The sequence below is a fragment of the Dioscorea cayenensis genome, chromosome 19 (assembly GCF_009730915.1).
Source record: "Dioscorea cayenensis subsp. rotundata cultivar TDr96_F1 chromosome 19, TDr96_F1_v2_PseudoChromosome.rev07_lg8_w22 25.fasta, whole genome shotgun sequence".
Lineage (NCBI taxonomy): Eukaryota > Viridiplantae > Streptophyta > Magnoliopsida > Dioscoreales > Dioscoreaceae > Dioscorea > Dioscorea cayenensis.
The window spans coordinates 6501217-6516659 of record NC_052489.1 but is presented as its reverse complement, the minus strand read 5'-3'; the positions used below and the strand labels follow the sequence as shown (position 1 = coordinate 6516659).

Genomic DNA, 15443 nt, shown 5'->3' with positions numbered 1-15443 from the left:
GCAAACACTGTAGCAGTTACTGTTCACAGCCGGCCGAAAATCACAATTCCAGAGAATCCACACGGGCGTGTGGAAATTACCCACGTCCGTGTGGAAATTCCACAGGGGCGTGTGAAAACTCCACAGGACCGTGTGGATGCCCGATTCCAGCCCTATTTAAAGCTGATTTCAGCCCCGATTTCAGCATTCTTTTCTCCATCTTTTCCCCAACTTGAGAGAGGGTTTCGGCTAGGGTTTTAAGAGGTATTGGCTAAGGTTTTGGAGAGGTTCTATGGCTACGACATCGTCATTCTTGAGGAAAAATGTTGGTAGGGGAGCTTCCGTCGAGGCGTATCCTATACCGGACAAGGAAATCCTTGGACGACAAGTAGAGGACTTTCCACAAGACCATCGACAAGACTATCGAGGGGGTTTCTCTATGGATTCATTGCTTTTACATTCTATTTCTTTGATTGTACTTAGCTCCATGGAGAGCTAAACCCCTAGTGGGTACTTGGGTATTTGTGAACCCTAGGATGTATTTGTTTCATTGAATCTCTTTATTATGCTTTCAATTAATTGATGTTTGTTGTGAGTTCCAACCTTGAATGCTTGAATGGATGAACATTTCCCTTAGAGTGACACTAGGGTTGAGAGTTCTTGTTAGTATCCTTGTGAGTGAGTGACACACCACGAGCGTTAGACAAAGCTAGGTTGGAGAGGGTTGAGAGGGTGAGTCTAGAGGTACAGGAGCGTCCCCTTTCTCCTCTAACGTGATAGATTCTACCTCTGTTCCTCGAGTTCTTTACGGCCATAATAGAGCGAATGGTCTAAGGGATGACCCTCCGCTGGGGCTTAGTTGCGCGTACAACGGAGTGAAGCGTTGAGGTGATCTTAGTATCTAGGGCTTAATCGTGGTTAGGGACCTTCCACTTGGACCAAAGGGTTAGGTCTATAATTAGGAAGAGATTTATCACTTGGAATCCCTAGAGCTCATTGCAACTCTATTCGAGTGCGAGGTTGAGAGGTTATCTAATCTCTCCTCCGGAACATGTATAGAGTTAGGCATAGTTGACCTTAGATTTGGGACTATGTATTTAAGGATTTCCACGACTCACTATTGCATTGATTAGGAAGCATAATAGAGGGTTATTGCACTTGAACGATTGTCCTAGGCGGAGCATTATCCAAGTACCCCATCTTTATCGATTGCCTTACCTCCTCCTTTACTCGTGCTCTGTTACTTGTTGTTTTTACTTTTGAGAATTGAATCATTGTCACACTTATCACTACTGATCTTTCACATAGCTAAGAAGCAGATTAAGTGTTTTTATTCCCTACTCCCTGTGGATTCGATACCCGCTCATCCGGGATTATTACTTCGACAAACCAGTGCACTTGCGGGATATACGCAAGGGGACCTTGTCAATAAGACCAAGTTTCCTTTTAAAAATCAGCAAACTCATGCTTCCAATATTACAAATGACCATTGGATGAGTATTTTTGATTCTTGGATTATTCTTCCCCTTTCTCATAATACTTCATCTTTGTAGGAATCATATGCTTTTGATCCACCTCTTCCATCACCAATATTGCAACAACAAACCTCTCTTGTTGATTCTATGGTAGCTGCATCTCTCTCTCTACATACTCATCTTCTATTTCAAATCATGAACATTTGAATACACTGTCTGATGACATCTCCAATCAAGCTCATTCAACTCTGATCAAGCCAACTCAATTGTAAAATATATTTCTTTCGAACCTTCACATAATGAGTCTGAGTAACCTGAACCATCCCAACCTCAACACCATTTCATGGTCACTCGCTCTCAAGTTGGCATATATAAACCAAATCCTAAGTATGCAGTAATGGTTGTTGGACAAGAAATTCCCCAGATACCGAAATATGCTATAGCTGCTCGTCGTCATGATGGCTGGAGATCATCCATACAAGAGGAAATTTTTGCATTTCACTACAATCATACTTGGCAGCTTGTTCCACGCGATACCAACATGCATGTCATTGTATCTAAAATGGGATCTTAAACCAAAACTTAAACCAGATGGAACTCTTGATTGCTTAAAAGCACGCTTGGTTGCCAAGTGTTACAACCAAATTGATGGTATTGATTACATTGACACATTCTCGCCTGCCATCAAACCTGGAACCATACGTCTTGTACTCAGTCTTGCTTTAGTTCGACACTGGGATATTCAACAATTAGATGTTAAAAATGCTTTCCTCCATGGTATAATTACAGAGGACATTTACATGGAACAACTTCCATGTATGATTGATTTCAACTTCCCCGACCATGTGTGCAAACTTCGGCAAGCTCTTCATGGGTTGAAACAAGCACCGTGTACCTGGTTCGATCGTTTTAGTACTTTCCTTTTAAAGCATAGTTTCTTTTGTAGTCTAGCTGATCCATCCTTATTTGTTTTACATTGCTCTCATGGTACTTTAATCCTTCTTTTATGTTGATGATATGCTTCTCATAGGTTCAAGCTCACAACTTCTAGCTTTTTTTTATTCAACTCTTACACACCAAGTTTGCTATGAAAGATCTTGGCCCTATTCATCACTTTCTTGGTATAGAAATCACACTTACTTTTGATTGGTTGCACTTGTCTCAGTCTCACTATGCTCTTACCATTCTTGAAAAAGGTGGCATGGTCCATTGCAAGCATATGCGTACACCGCTTGAAGCTAAAACCAAGGGACTTCACAATACTGCTCCACTTGCGGATCCTACACCAATTTGTAACATAGTTGGCGCTCTCCAATATCTCATCCTCACTCGACCTGATCTCGCTTTTAGTGTCAATTTTGTGTCTCAATTTATACATGCTCCTAATCAGTCATATCTTAAAATGGCTCGCTGCATTTTGCATTATGTCAAAGGGACAATTACTTTTAGACTTGATCTTACATCACACACTAAACTCAATCTTTATGCCTTCTTAGATTCTGATTGGGCAGGTTGCCCTTATCAGGATTATGCCCTTAAATGCCAATGAGGATACTTGTATTAAGACATTTCATTTGTATTATACATTCTTATTATTATTAAATAGACATTTATTTTGATGTTCATATAAATCTTGTGATGTCATTTTAATTAGTTTTGAACAACACATTCCATGTGTATTAAGTTAAACCTTCTACTTTTTTTGGGATAAAGAGAAGAGCATTATAAGGGTTTGGTATTTATACACTTAAATAATTTGTAAATCAGATAGTCTTTAATTAGACGTTAAAGGTTTGTAAGGATTTGTATAACATATACTTTGACAAATAGTGCTAGTTGAACACTATGGAATAGTTGTAGCATATGGCATATATACATCACTAGGATTGGTGTATTCGAGCATAACTCGCCACAATCCAATCACATGGGTTTTACTCATTGACAGTCAATGATTGAGATTGTTGGTAATGATCATATGAGTGGACCTTAAACTTAAGGTATCATGATCACAATGTGCTTGTGATATCTAGTGTGTTACTATAGTCATTAGGCTCACTTTACCTTTTGGTAGAGCCAACCTCGAAGTGCGAATATGTCGAGCAAGTAATAGTTGTGGGTGATCACCAAGAAGAAATTCGTTCTCTCGGAAGTAAACGAGTTATTATCATATGCGATTATAAGTATGTGAGATTAAAAGACCTTTGCCAAGGCAGTAAAACTAATCGTGTGATACATGAAAAGTAGTTTAGTAATCTTACTCTACTATGATTATTAGCATACGATAGAGTTCAATGAGTTTGATAATTATCATGGCTCTCACTCAGTTAGGATACAAGAACGAAGGGTTTATACAAATATGGTAATCATAATCGGAAAGGTTTGTAATGATCTACTCATTTGTGTTCAATTGGGCTACAACGTGCCTAGGTGTTACTTACGTCCTTTGGTATCCTCCCATTGCCAATCAGAACGAACCTAGGAAGTCACGCTTAAAGAGATAAAAAATCAGTCTCGTTTTGAGTGCAGAGGTAAACTTGTTAATTTATAATTTTACTTAATGGGATGGGTGAAATGGTAAATTGGTCTAAGGTTTTTCTCTTAAGTTTAAATTTTGATTTAAATTTGATGGAGTCAAATAGTTAATCAAAATTATAAGGACTTGAAGACAAAAGTGGTTTTAATTACATTAGGACTCATATTTCTAATAGAACTTCTATGATAATGTTTTTCACATTATGAAGGTTCATATTTTGAATAGAACTTCATAATTGAATAATTTTTTATCATGTTTTATGAAGGCTCTATAAATATGACTCCTCTCTGACTCTGAGGCAATCATTAATTCTCTAGTGAGAAAAATCCCCAAGCCCTCTCTTCCTCTCTAACCCTAGCCTCTATTTGCAGGAAAGGAGAAGATTGTTTTTCTATTCCGGTGCTTGATTTAGAGGTATAGGACTTTCGTTCGGCGGTAGGAGATTTATAACAATCAGAGGGACAAATTCAACACATCAAAGAAAAGTTTTTTGAACATCAAGAGATAATTTTCTAGTCTTTTTAATTAAATTATGGTGTTCATCAAACAATTAGATCGTATCACAAATTTATTATTGCTTCCGCATGTCTTTGATGATGTTATTTAATTTTGTGATATTATCTTACAGTGGCATTAAAGCCATGCTAATTGATATAATGAAGACTAAGATTAAATCATATAATTTCATTGGTGATTATAAAATCAAAATATACATGGTAAAACAAAATTAGATTTTATGCATGATTATTGATTTTATTAATTAGGGTCCATTGATTTATTTAATATTTTTATATAAATAATAATAATGAAATAAATAAATTAAATAAATCCAAAGTTGCGTGGAGTGCTGCGTGAGCACTATGCAAAATTGATTTATTTAAAGATTATATATAAATAATAATAATAATAATAATAATAATAATAAAATAAAAAATTAAATAAATAAATTGAAATTGCGTGTGCCCAAGCAATGGTTGTGCAGTGCTGCATGGGTGAGCACTACGCAATGCGTGGGCGGCCCATGCATGCTTAAGTTTATTGTTATTTTAAATTTTTTTTGTTATTATTATATTATTTTTATAATTATTTTATTATTTTATCCATTATTATTATTTATTATATTTTAAATAAAATTGCACCCACACCAAAGTGGGATATATGGTTGTTTTATTTTTGTTTGGTGAGTTGAATGGATGGATGATATACAATCATGAATTTTAGAGTTTTTTTTATTTATTTTATTTTACGATTATGTATTTGGGTCATGTTGTATCCAATGAAATTTTTGTAAAATTTTTACAAAAGTAGATTATATCTAGGATACATATTTGTAAATTCTAGAGAAAATATGACCAAGTGACACAAGAGTCTAAGAATACGTGGAGCAAGAAACCTACCATGAAGTCCTTTTATATGAAGCTCAAAGCCATGTAAAATATTAGACTTTTATTTTTTAGAATAATCTATTAAATTAGGCTATTCTTAGATGTTCATGATAGTATGTGTGTGATTGCTTGAATAAGTATGTATGTCATATTTTATTCATGTATGTTTGATATAATGTGAGACCTAATTAAGCACATGCAAATAAATTCTCCCAAAATAAAACACTAAGTTGAAGGCATGGAATGTCCTGTCTCTCCACTAAGCTTTGGGTGATTAATGTTATGAAGGTGCATGATATCTTCCCTGTATGAGGGGTTCTTGTATTTGCTTATAACTTTAAGAACTTTTAGTGCATTGGATGCCGTCAGTCAAAACAAACTCCTCCCCAGTTATATTGTATGGGTTGAGGGGGTGGAATTCAAGTGTTAAATTGACAGAAGTTGGTGGGCTTGATTTAGATAGTTTTCGGGTCAATTAAACTGTATGGGTTGAGACTTGGTAAACTATGGGCCAAAATTGATTGGACTACCTATGGAATAGGTTGGCATGGGATGCCACTTTATTGACTCTAATGGTGCAATTATACTGTATGAGTTGAGCTCTATTGGACTTAATAGATAACACAATCACTCACTACGAATTTCTACCAACAAGGATTTCCGATTTCTACAGTGGGAGTATAGATTTGCTAAAAATGTAGTGGGAGGAGAGTTTTATTTAAAGATCTAAATATAACTTGGGTATAATATAAATGAACTAATAATCTGGTTTTATTTTCTTGGAGTTTATTCTTGAATATGACTAATAACCTATTTAATACTTTGCTTGAGAAAAATATCCTTACCGGGCCCAATTATGCAGATTGGCTCAAGAATTTGAGAATAATCCTCAATTTAGAGTGAATCCGGTACATTCTTGAGGCCGATATTCCTACTGAACCTCCACCCGAGGCAAGTAAGGAAGAACAAGGCATTTATCTAAATTAGCTTGACAAAGACTTGCGAGTGAATAGCTATATGTTAGCCTCTATGAGCAATGATCTGCAATGCTCTCATGAGAAGATGAGTGACGCGAGATCTGTAATGTTGCACTTGTAGGAGCTCTACGGAGAGCATAGTCAGACTGCTCGGTATGAAATATCGAGAGAGCTTTTTAGGGCAAAGATGAGTGAGGATGGTGAAGTTGGAGAGCATGTCCTCAAGATGATCTCTATAATTGGGAGGTTGGAATCTCTTGACTTTTCCATGGACTACAACCTTTAGGTTGATCTCATCTTGTAGTCTCTTCCTAATTTTTTCTCTCAGTTCATTGTTAATTTTAACATGAATGATATTGAGTGTACACTGGCGGGTCTTCTTAACAAGCTAGTGAGTACTCAGTCTCAATGAAAGACTAAAGGGAAGGATGCTATTGCTTTGGCTTTCTCTACTTCTAGGCCCTCAAAGCCCAAGAAGAATAAGATGGCCAAGAAGAATAATGCTTTGGCTCCTAAAACTGTGGGAGAAGTAGGTAAGAAGAAAGGTATGTTTCATATGAGTGAGAACTCCGCAAGGAGGCAAGTGTTTCCATTATGGCGAGGACGGTTATTGGAATGGGATTGCCCACAGCTTAGAGCATATGGTGCTACAGGTGTGGAACAATTTGTTTTCAAACAAATTGTTTAATTTCTGTGTTTTCTACTTCTTGGATTCTTGATTCAGGAGATAGTGCTCGTGTTTGAATTATGAATCAGGATCTAGAAAGAAGGTGGAAGCTGGGTGAAAGAGAGGTGATGATCAACGTGGGAAGCGGATGGAGTGTCGCAGCAGATTCCACCACTAAGACTGAATATGTGATTGTATCGAAGGTTGTTTGGATTAAGAAGTTCTTGATAAAACACTAGCAGTTCCAAATGTGGAGTTCTCATTATCACTTTATTATAACAACAATAGATCTATAGCACAGGCGAAGGAACCAAGGTCTTACAGTAAATCCAAACATATCGAGTGACGGTACCACATCATTCAAGAGATCATTTAGCTAACCCACTCACCAAGCAGATAATTTAGCTGACCCACTCACCAAGCCACTATCAAAAGCCGTGCTAAATCGACACCCTGAGAAGATGGTCTTAAGATATTATAGTGGTTGGCATTGACTGCAAGTAGGAGATTGTTAGGATTATGCCCTCAAATGCCAATGAGGATACTTGTATTAGGGTATTTCATTTGTATTATACATTCTTATTATTATTAAATAGACATTTATATTGATGTTCATATAAATCTTGTGATGGCATTTTAATTAGTTTTGAACATCACAGTTCATGTGTATTAAGTTAAACCTTCTACTTTTTGTGGGATAAAGAGAAGAACACTATAAGGGTTTGGTATTTATACACTTAAATAATTTGCAAATCAGATAATGTTTAATTAGACGTTAAAGGTTTGTGAGGATTTATATAACATATACTTTGATAAATAGTGCTAGTTGAACACTATGGAATAGTTGTAGCATATGTCATATATACATCACTAAGATTGGTGTATTCGAGCATAACTTGCAACAATCCAATCACATGGGTTTTACTCATTGACAGTCAATGATTGAGATTGTTGGTAATGATCATATGAGTGGACCTTAAACTTGAAGTATCATGATCATAATGTGCTTGTGATATCTAGTGTGTTACTATAGTTATTAGGCTCACTTTACTTTTTGGTAGAGCCAACCTCAAAGTGCGAATTTGTCGAGCAAGTAATAGTTGTGGGTGATCACAAGAAGAAATTCGTTCTCTCGGAAGTAAACGAGTTATTATCCTATGCGATTATAAGTATGTGAGATTAAAAGACCTTTGCCAAGGCAGTCAAACTAATCGTGTGATACATGAAAAGTAGTTTAGTAATCTTACTCTACTATGATTATTAGCATACGATCGAGTTCAGTGAGTTTGATAATTATCATGTCTCTTACTCAGTTGGGATACAAGAATGAAGGGTTTATACAAATATGGTAATCATAATCGGAAAGGTTTGTAATGATCTACTCATTTGTGTTCAATTGGGTTACAACGTGGGGCCACAGAGCCTAGATGTTACTTACGTCCTTTGGTATCCTCCCATTGCCAATCAAAACGAAGCTAGGGAGTCACGCTTAAAGAGATAAAGAATCAGTCTCGTTTTGAGTGCAGGGGTAAACTTGTTAATTTATAATTTTACTTCATGGGATGAGTGAAATGGTAAATTGGTCTAAGGTTTTTCTCTTAAGTTAAAATTTTGATTTAAATTCGATGGAGTCGAATAGTTAATCAAAATTATAAGGACTTGAAGATAAAAGTGGTTTTAGTTATATTAGGACTCATATTTCTAATAAAACTTCTATGATAATGTTTATCATATTATGAAGGTTCGTATTTTGAATAGGACTTCATAATTGAATAATTTTTATCATGTTTTATTAAGGCTATATACATATTACTCCTCTCTGACCCTAAGGCAATCAATTAATTCTCTAGTGAGAAAAATCCCCAAGCCATTTCTTTCTTTCTAACCCTAGCCGCTATTTGGAGAAAAAGAGGAGATTGTTTTTCTATTCCGGAAGGTGATCTAGAGGCGTGGGACTTTCGTTTGGCGCTAGGAGATCTACGACAATCCAAGGGATAAATTCGGGACATCAAAAGAATATTTTTTAAACATCAATAGGTAATTTTCTAGGCTTTTTAATTAAATTACGGTGTTCATTAAGACAATTAGATCATATTACAAATTTATTATTGCTTCTGCATGCCTTTGATGATATTATTTAATTTTCCGATATTATCCAACTGTCCTCTCACTCGTTGCTTAACTACTGGATGCACCTTCCTTGGTCACAATCCTATTTCTTGGTGTGCCAAAAAACAACACACTGTTCACGGTCTAGCACTGAAGCTGAATATTGAGCCATGATGCACACTACAGCTGAAGTTACCTAGTTAACTTATGTTCTCAAAGATCTTGGTGTTCAACAGTCTCAACCTCAGGTACTCTTCTGTGACAATATTAGTGTTCTACATATGACTATTAATACGGTGTTTCATTCTCGAAGCAAGCACATCGAGCTTGATTATCACTTTATATGTGAATGAGTTGCACTCGGTCTTCTTGTCACTCGTTATATCTCTACTTCATATCAAGTAGTAGGCATCTTTATTAAGCCAATGTCTAAAGCTACTCTTGCTCTTCATCGTCACAAACTTCGCCTCCGACCCTAGCACAGTTTGCAGGGGGATATTACCACAACTGATCCAGCAATAGAGCAAGCAAAGGATTATTCGGAGTGATAAGGTTGTTAGGAGTGATAAGGATGCATGTGATCCTCATAACCAATCAGTAGAGATATCCTTGGTGATAGGATTGACTTGAGTACAGCTCAATCACAGTCAAAGAGATAGTTCTAGCTTGATTTGGGGGATTATAGTCACATTACAATGTTTATCTCATTTAGTTTGTTTTAGTATAAATATGATGTACAAAATCTCTTTGTTGTCCACGTTCAATAGAAAAATAAGTGTAGTTTTTACATGAGATTTCTTCTCCAATAGTTTTGTATATGATTGAAAAATTGAGATGCTATGATTATTCCTGCAATATGATTTTTCATGTTTACCCCAACATAAATAGTTATAGAATATTTTATATCATAAATTGAAATTTATCCAAACAAAATGAAAATTGTCATATTTAAAACTGATATTGAAAAAAATTAAATGTAGCCAATCAATGTAAAGTGGGATGATTTCTAAATCTCTTTGCAAGTATGCATTCATCAAGAAAATTTGTTTCAAATAAACTCTAAAGAAATGGTGAAGCGTTTTTTAGGTGACAATCCATTTTTATTAATTTACCATCTTTTAGAGAATGACAACTAATGTGATTGTGGGTCCCAAAATTAAAATTCAAAAATTTTAAAGTGTTTGCTATATGAGGTGATTTTAAACAGAAGAAACTTCGATAGTGGATGGAAGGGTTTGAAAAATAAGTTAGAGAAAAATGGGGATTTTTATGGGAATACTTAAAGTTTGTAGCAATATGTGTGGATGCCTAAAATACGGAGGGACCTTTTGTCAATTACTAATTATTATTATTATTACTAGTATAATTTCCTCACTGTGCTTCGGAGAGTTTGTAATTTTGATGTTTTTAAAGATATATATTTATGTGAAATAAATATTGATAATAATCTTCATTGTTGTAGCCCATGTCCATCAAAGCTTATATATTCAAAATAATTGTAGTTAGATATATGTTATGTGTGTACCACTATGCAATTTAGAAGGATACAACATACAGATATCCTAACTACAGAACATTTGTATTAAATTTTTTAGCATAGAACCAAGGTTGAAGTGAGCACGTATAACCGTATTCGGTTAAGCCTGAGTCTTACACAAAGAATGTGAAGCCCGCCATTCTATGCACATTTTGATAATTAGTAATAATAATAAGTAAAAAATTGAAATATATGTTTCTTTAATTGTGATTAAAGAAATATACAGAGGGATAAACTAAGGATGTTAAGTATAGTTTCTATTTTTTTTAATAATCACTTACATCAAAATCCGTTCCAACGAAAAACCAAACTGATAATTTGTGCAGAATTTGAATTAGACAATCCCAAATTCTTATAATTCTAAGTTTTACTGCTTGATTTAACATGTCTTCAATCAATACTGAAATTTTTTTTGTACACATTCTTGATCAGAATATAAATTATTATAAAACTCAGTTATTATGCTTTTAAACTTGACACAATTTATTTAAAAACACATTTGGTAGAACCCTTAATTGGTTGTCCACAATCTGTAAATTTATCTATATAAGAACATATCTAACATATGAGATATTTGCAACAAAATGAACACAACCAAACAATAAATAACTAAACAATCAAATTATAAAAGTAAAAAAAACCTATGCAAACAAAATAGCAATATTATAGACACAGGTAAGCATAAAATTCTTATGTGAAAATAAAGTTATGCCGAGAATGGGAATTGTATTGAAAGTGAAACTAACCCTCAAAATGTCTTATTCACGTTCATTAAAATTAGGCCAACATGAAGACCTCTATTATTTAATGTCTTTTATTTTAGTCCCTTCATTTTCTTCTACAATAGTCTATCAATCTTTCTATAAACCTAGTGTGTATGATTTAATAAGTATGAAACTATTTGTATAGCATTTTCACCTTTTTAACTTAAAAAAATACTTGCTCACCAAAATGTATATCATGCTAGGTTTGTTAAAATGGGGAATGAGAACATATGAGAAATATCGGATTAATTATTAATATTCAGGTTGTTTTGAATATGTATCACTATAAAAAAAACCCATAATTTGTTGTGTTAATGTTATTGTTTTTCACATATACCCCTTGAAATAGTCGAATTTAATATAATGATTTCTGCTTTTCAAAATTATCAGTTTTAATTGGAAGGTCTAATCAAATATTTAATGTTAAACCAATTTAATGCCTTTGACCAAATTAATGCCATTAAATTTTTCTAATAATAATAGTAATAATTAATGTATAACATGAGCTTTTTATAAATAATATCTTTTTTTTATTAGAATACGTTATATTCACTTAGTTATAATTATAAAGTTTCTTAAAAAAATAACTAAATTATAAAATGGTCTTTCATTGCTTTCTTGAAATATAATCTATTGCTCTCTGTTTTTTCTTTCTTTCTATTTTAAATTTCCCATATTTAATGTAATACCAACTAGTTTTAAAAGAATTAGAAAAGATTTCCGCTTTCTGAAAACTACTGTTTTCATTATTAGGTCCTATTAAATATTTAATAATAAACCAATTTAATACCCTAAACAAAATTAATAGCATAAAATCTTTCTTATTAACAATAATAAAATTACAACATACACTTAATTATTTTTCTGTTATTTCAAATAATATCTCTTGATCAAAATTCATTTTATTCACATAATTATAAATTTAAAGTTCCTCAAAGATATAACGGAATTATAAAATGCTCTTTCCTTTTTTTTCTTGAAATATTATATCTATGGATCTCGTATTGTTTTTTTCCCATATTTAATGTTACAACAAATAAATGTTTTTAAATATTTTATAAACAATAAAGTTAAAAAACATTTAAGAAAATTTTTATTTTCCGGAGAATATTAATTTTCATTAGAAAGTTTTATTATTGATTTTTAATGTAAAACTAATTTAATGCCCTAAACAAAATTAATGCCATTGAATCCGTTTTATTAACAACACCACAAAAATTAGAATAGAAACAAAATGGCAAAGAAAATTTAATTACACAATAATAATTATCACAACTTCTTCTACAACTCAATAAAAAATAAAAATAAAATCAATTATCATATTTTATAAATACATTCACTTACTTTCTGAAGTTTTAATATCTTTCATTCTTTAATTTTCTATATTATGATATCTTCAATTTCTTCTAATTTGCTTATATATAAACCAAGAAAAATGCCCGTTTTCATTTATGACTTGCAAATTGGCTAAAGAAATGTTATGATTAAATAACTCTGTATAGCATATCTTTTCTACAAAATAAATATTTTCAATCACTATTATTGGTTTTGAAATGTTTAATGGAATATTTAATGTAAAATTAATAGATGCAATTAAATATTTTTATTATTAAAGCCATAATGAATGCAAACAAATATTTAAATATAATAATATTTTAAAAAAATCATAATTATTCTTTGAAATTATCGCAGATTATACTGTAAATATATGTATAGATCAAAATTGTCAGACTCGGTGCGGATATTAACTTGGCCAAACCCAGGTGCCAGGGGTTAGGGCCTGGCCAAACCCAGCGGTCAGGGGTTTATGGGTTTGACCGTGTCGAACTAGGGTTGAATAAAGATTAATAATAAAATATTAAAAAATATATTATCATAATTGATAATAAGTGAATAAAATATTAATTAAAACCATAATTATAATATAAAAATACACACCTACTTATATTTGATATCTAAATTCATTAGATACTTATAGTTTTTCAAATTTCGGTTAAATAAATTAAATAAAATTATATATAATAAAATAAAATTTTCATCTCTAACATACATTTACAGATAAAAGTTTTATGAAATTATATATAAAAAATTAGGGCTACTGAGATTCAGGAACAAGAATCCCATTGACGACGGAGACGGCAGCCAAAACCCCGACAACCTTCACTGCCGCCACGGTTCCAACCTGCGTGAGATCTCCACCAAGGCCAAGCTCAGGACCAAGCTCGGTCCCAGCTTTCGCTGTATCGATCTCCTTCTCAACAACCTCGATCTCCTTCACGGCTGCCTCGTTGTCCTCATCCACGGTCTTCTCACTTTCTTTCACTATCTCCTTTGCATCGTTTTCCATCACCTAGAGCCGCTAGTGCAGCCTGAACAACGGAATGTCCTGTGAAAGTGCCGGCACAGGTGCCGTGAGAAACAGCGCTATGAGGAGGAGAAGCGATCATCGCCGGCTGAGGGAGGTGGAGGGGCTGTGAGGCAGTGGATGACGATGACACTCATCAACTTTAGCAAAGAAACCAGCTAAAAAAAAACCAAATAAGTCCTAACCCTTTCTTAACATTATAACCTGGTTGACCCAGCCGAGTCAATCACTTCATGGTCGAACCGGCCGAGTCATACCAAGATTTTATACACCCGGTTTATGTCTGGACCAGTCACATGGCCGGTTCCTGGTTGAATGTGCCAGGTTAGTCACCATGGTATGGCCGGTTCCTGGTTGAATGGGCCAGGTCAGTCACCATGGTATAGATTGATAGTTATTATTATTATTATTATTATTATTATTATTATTGTTATTATTATTATTATTATCATCATCATCATCATTATTATTATTATTATTATAAAGTTTTACACCATAACAATGATATAAATGATTGATTACCCGCAAGTGTACGGGGTCGCCAAGTAATACCTTAAGCAAAAGCCCAAGGATCGTATTCCATGGGGTTAAGGAGCTCCTATTACTCCTCCATCACTCACTTTCTAACCTTACAATTCAAGCATGGTATACTAATCTAATACAAGCAAGATTGTAAATAAAACACAAGTGTAACAACTCCAAGTCAAGCAAGAAAATCACAAGAGCAATGATGATAAGAATAGGCCTAGGGATGAGGATTCCCAAGAGGGGTCATCAAGATATAAGGATGCATGAAAATACATGGCACGGGTGATTTAGACCGACGGACCTCAACAATAGTTCAACCCCAATTTCTCGGTGGCTAAACCCTAATCCCGTACAAATGATGACAAGGATCTCTCCTTAGTCATATTCCTACGTTTGCATTAAGTGAATGGAGATCACGCAACAAGGACACACTTAACCTAAGTTTATCCTCATGGTTCGGAGGGGCTACCTACACCCAATTTCTCGGCATGTTGGTCAACAAATACCCCTATTAGCTCATTAACGATCTAGTACACGCGAGTAGGTCACGTCTACATGTACAACTCCAACAAGAACTAAGGATTTCTCCACATAATAGTTCTAGGCATGAAACACAATGAGCCAAATCATAAATCACACCAATGCATATCAAATATAAATGTAGCATCCAAAATACAAGATGAACCCCCCAAGGTTCACCTACATCCGGCGGCCTTGGGGGTCTAGTGTGCCATCATACAAATAAGTATCTCAAACATAACAAAAGCAAGAAGTAAATGCATAAATGACACTCTCTAGTCCAAATGATGAAGAGGAGAGAGAATGCCTGTCGAATGATGCTTCTTCTACCCCTAGAGATGCCGAATGCTTCACCTCCTTTGATGATGAGGCTTCCCCTTTAAGTTCAAGCTCTTGATCTTCCCAAGCTTCAAGCCAAACTCTCCCAAAGAATTGTGTCTTCGTTTCTCTCCTTCCTCCAAGTGATGGCTGCCAAAAAACCCTTCAAAAGTCTGCCCTCGAGTCTCCAAGAAACCCAGCCCAAAAAGTCCCCAATCTTTCTCCAAAAATCCCTCTATATACCACTCATGATCCCCCTTGATGGCCTCCATCCCGAGTGCTATACC

The 15443-nt window shown here is 34.2% G+C and overlaps 1 protein-coding gene across 1 annotated transcript; it reads left to right on the top strand.

Moving 5' to 3' along the window:
• Positions 1-1912: 1912 nt before the first annotated feature.
• Positions 1913-3003, top strand: LOC120284012. The gene is made up of 2 exons (XM_039290839.1): positions 1913-2299; positions 2620-3003. The coding sequence occupies exons 1-2, from the start codon at positions 1913-1915 to the stop codon at positions 3001-3003; spliced, it is 771 nt and encodes a 256-aa protein (XP_039146773.1).
• Positions 3004-15443: the final 12440 nt, after the last annotated feature.

Bases quoted from the DNA above. Each gene is read 5' to 3' on its own strand.
- LOC120284012 (XM_039290839.1), top strand. From the start codon at position 1,913: ATGGCTGGAGATCATCCATACAAGAGGAAATTTTTGCATTTCACTACA. The intron at 2,300-2,619 runs GTGTGCAAACTT...CACTTGTCTCAG, and splicing joins ATTTCAACTTCCCCGACCAT to TCTCACTATGCTCTTACCAT.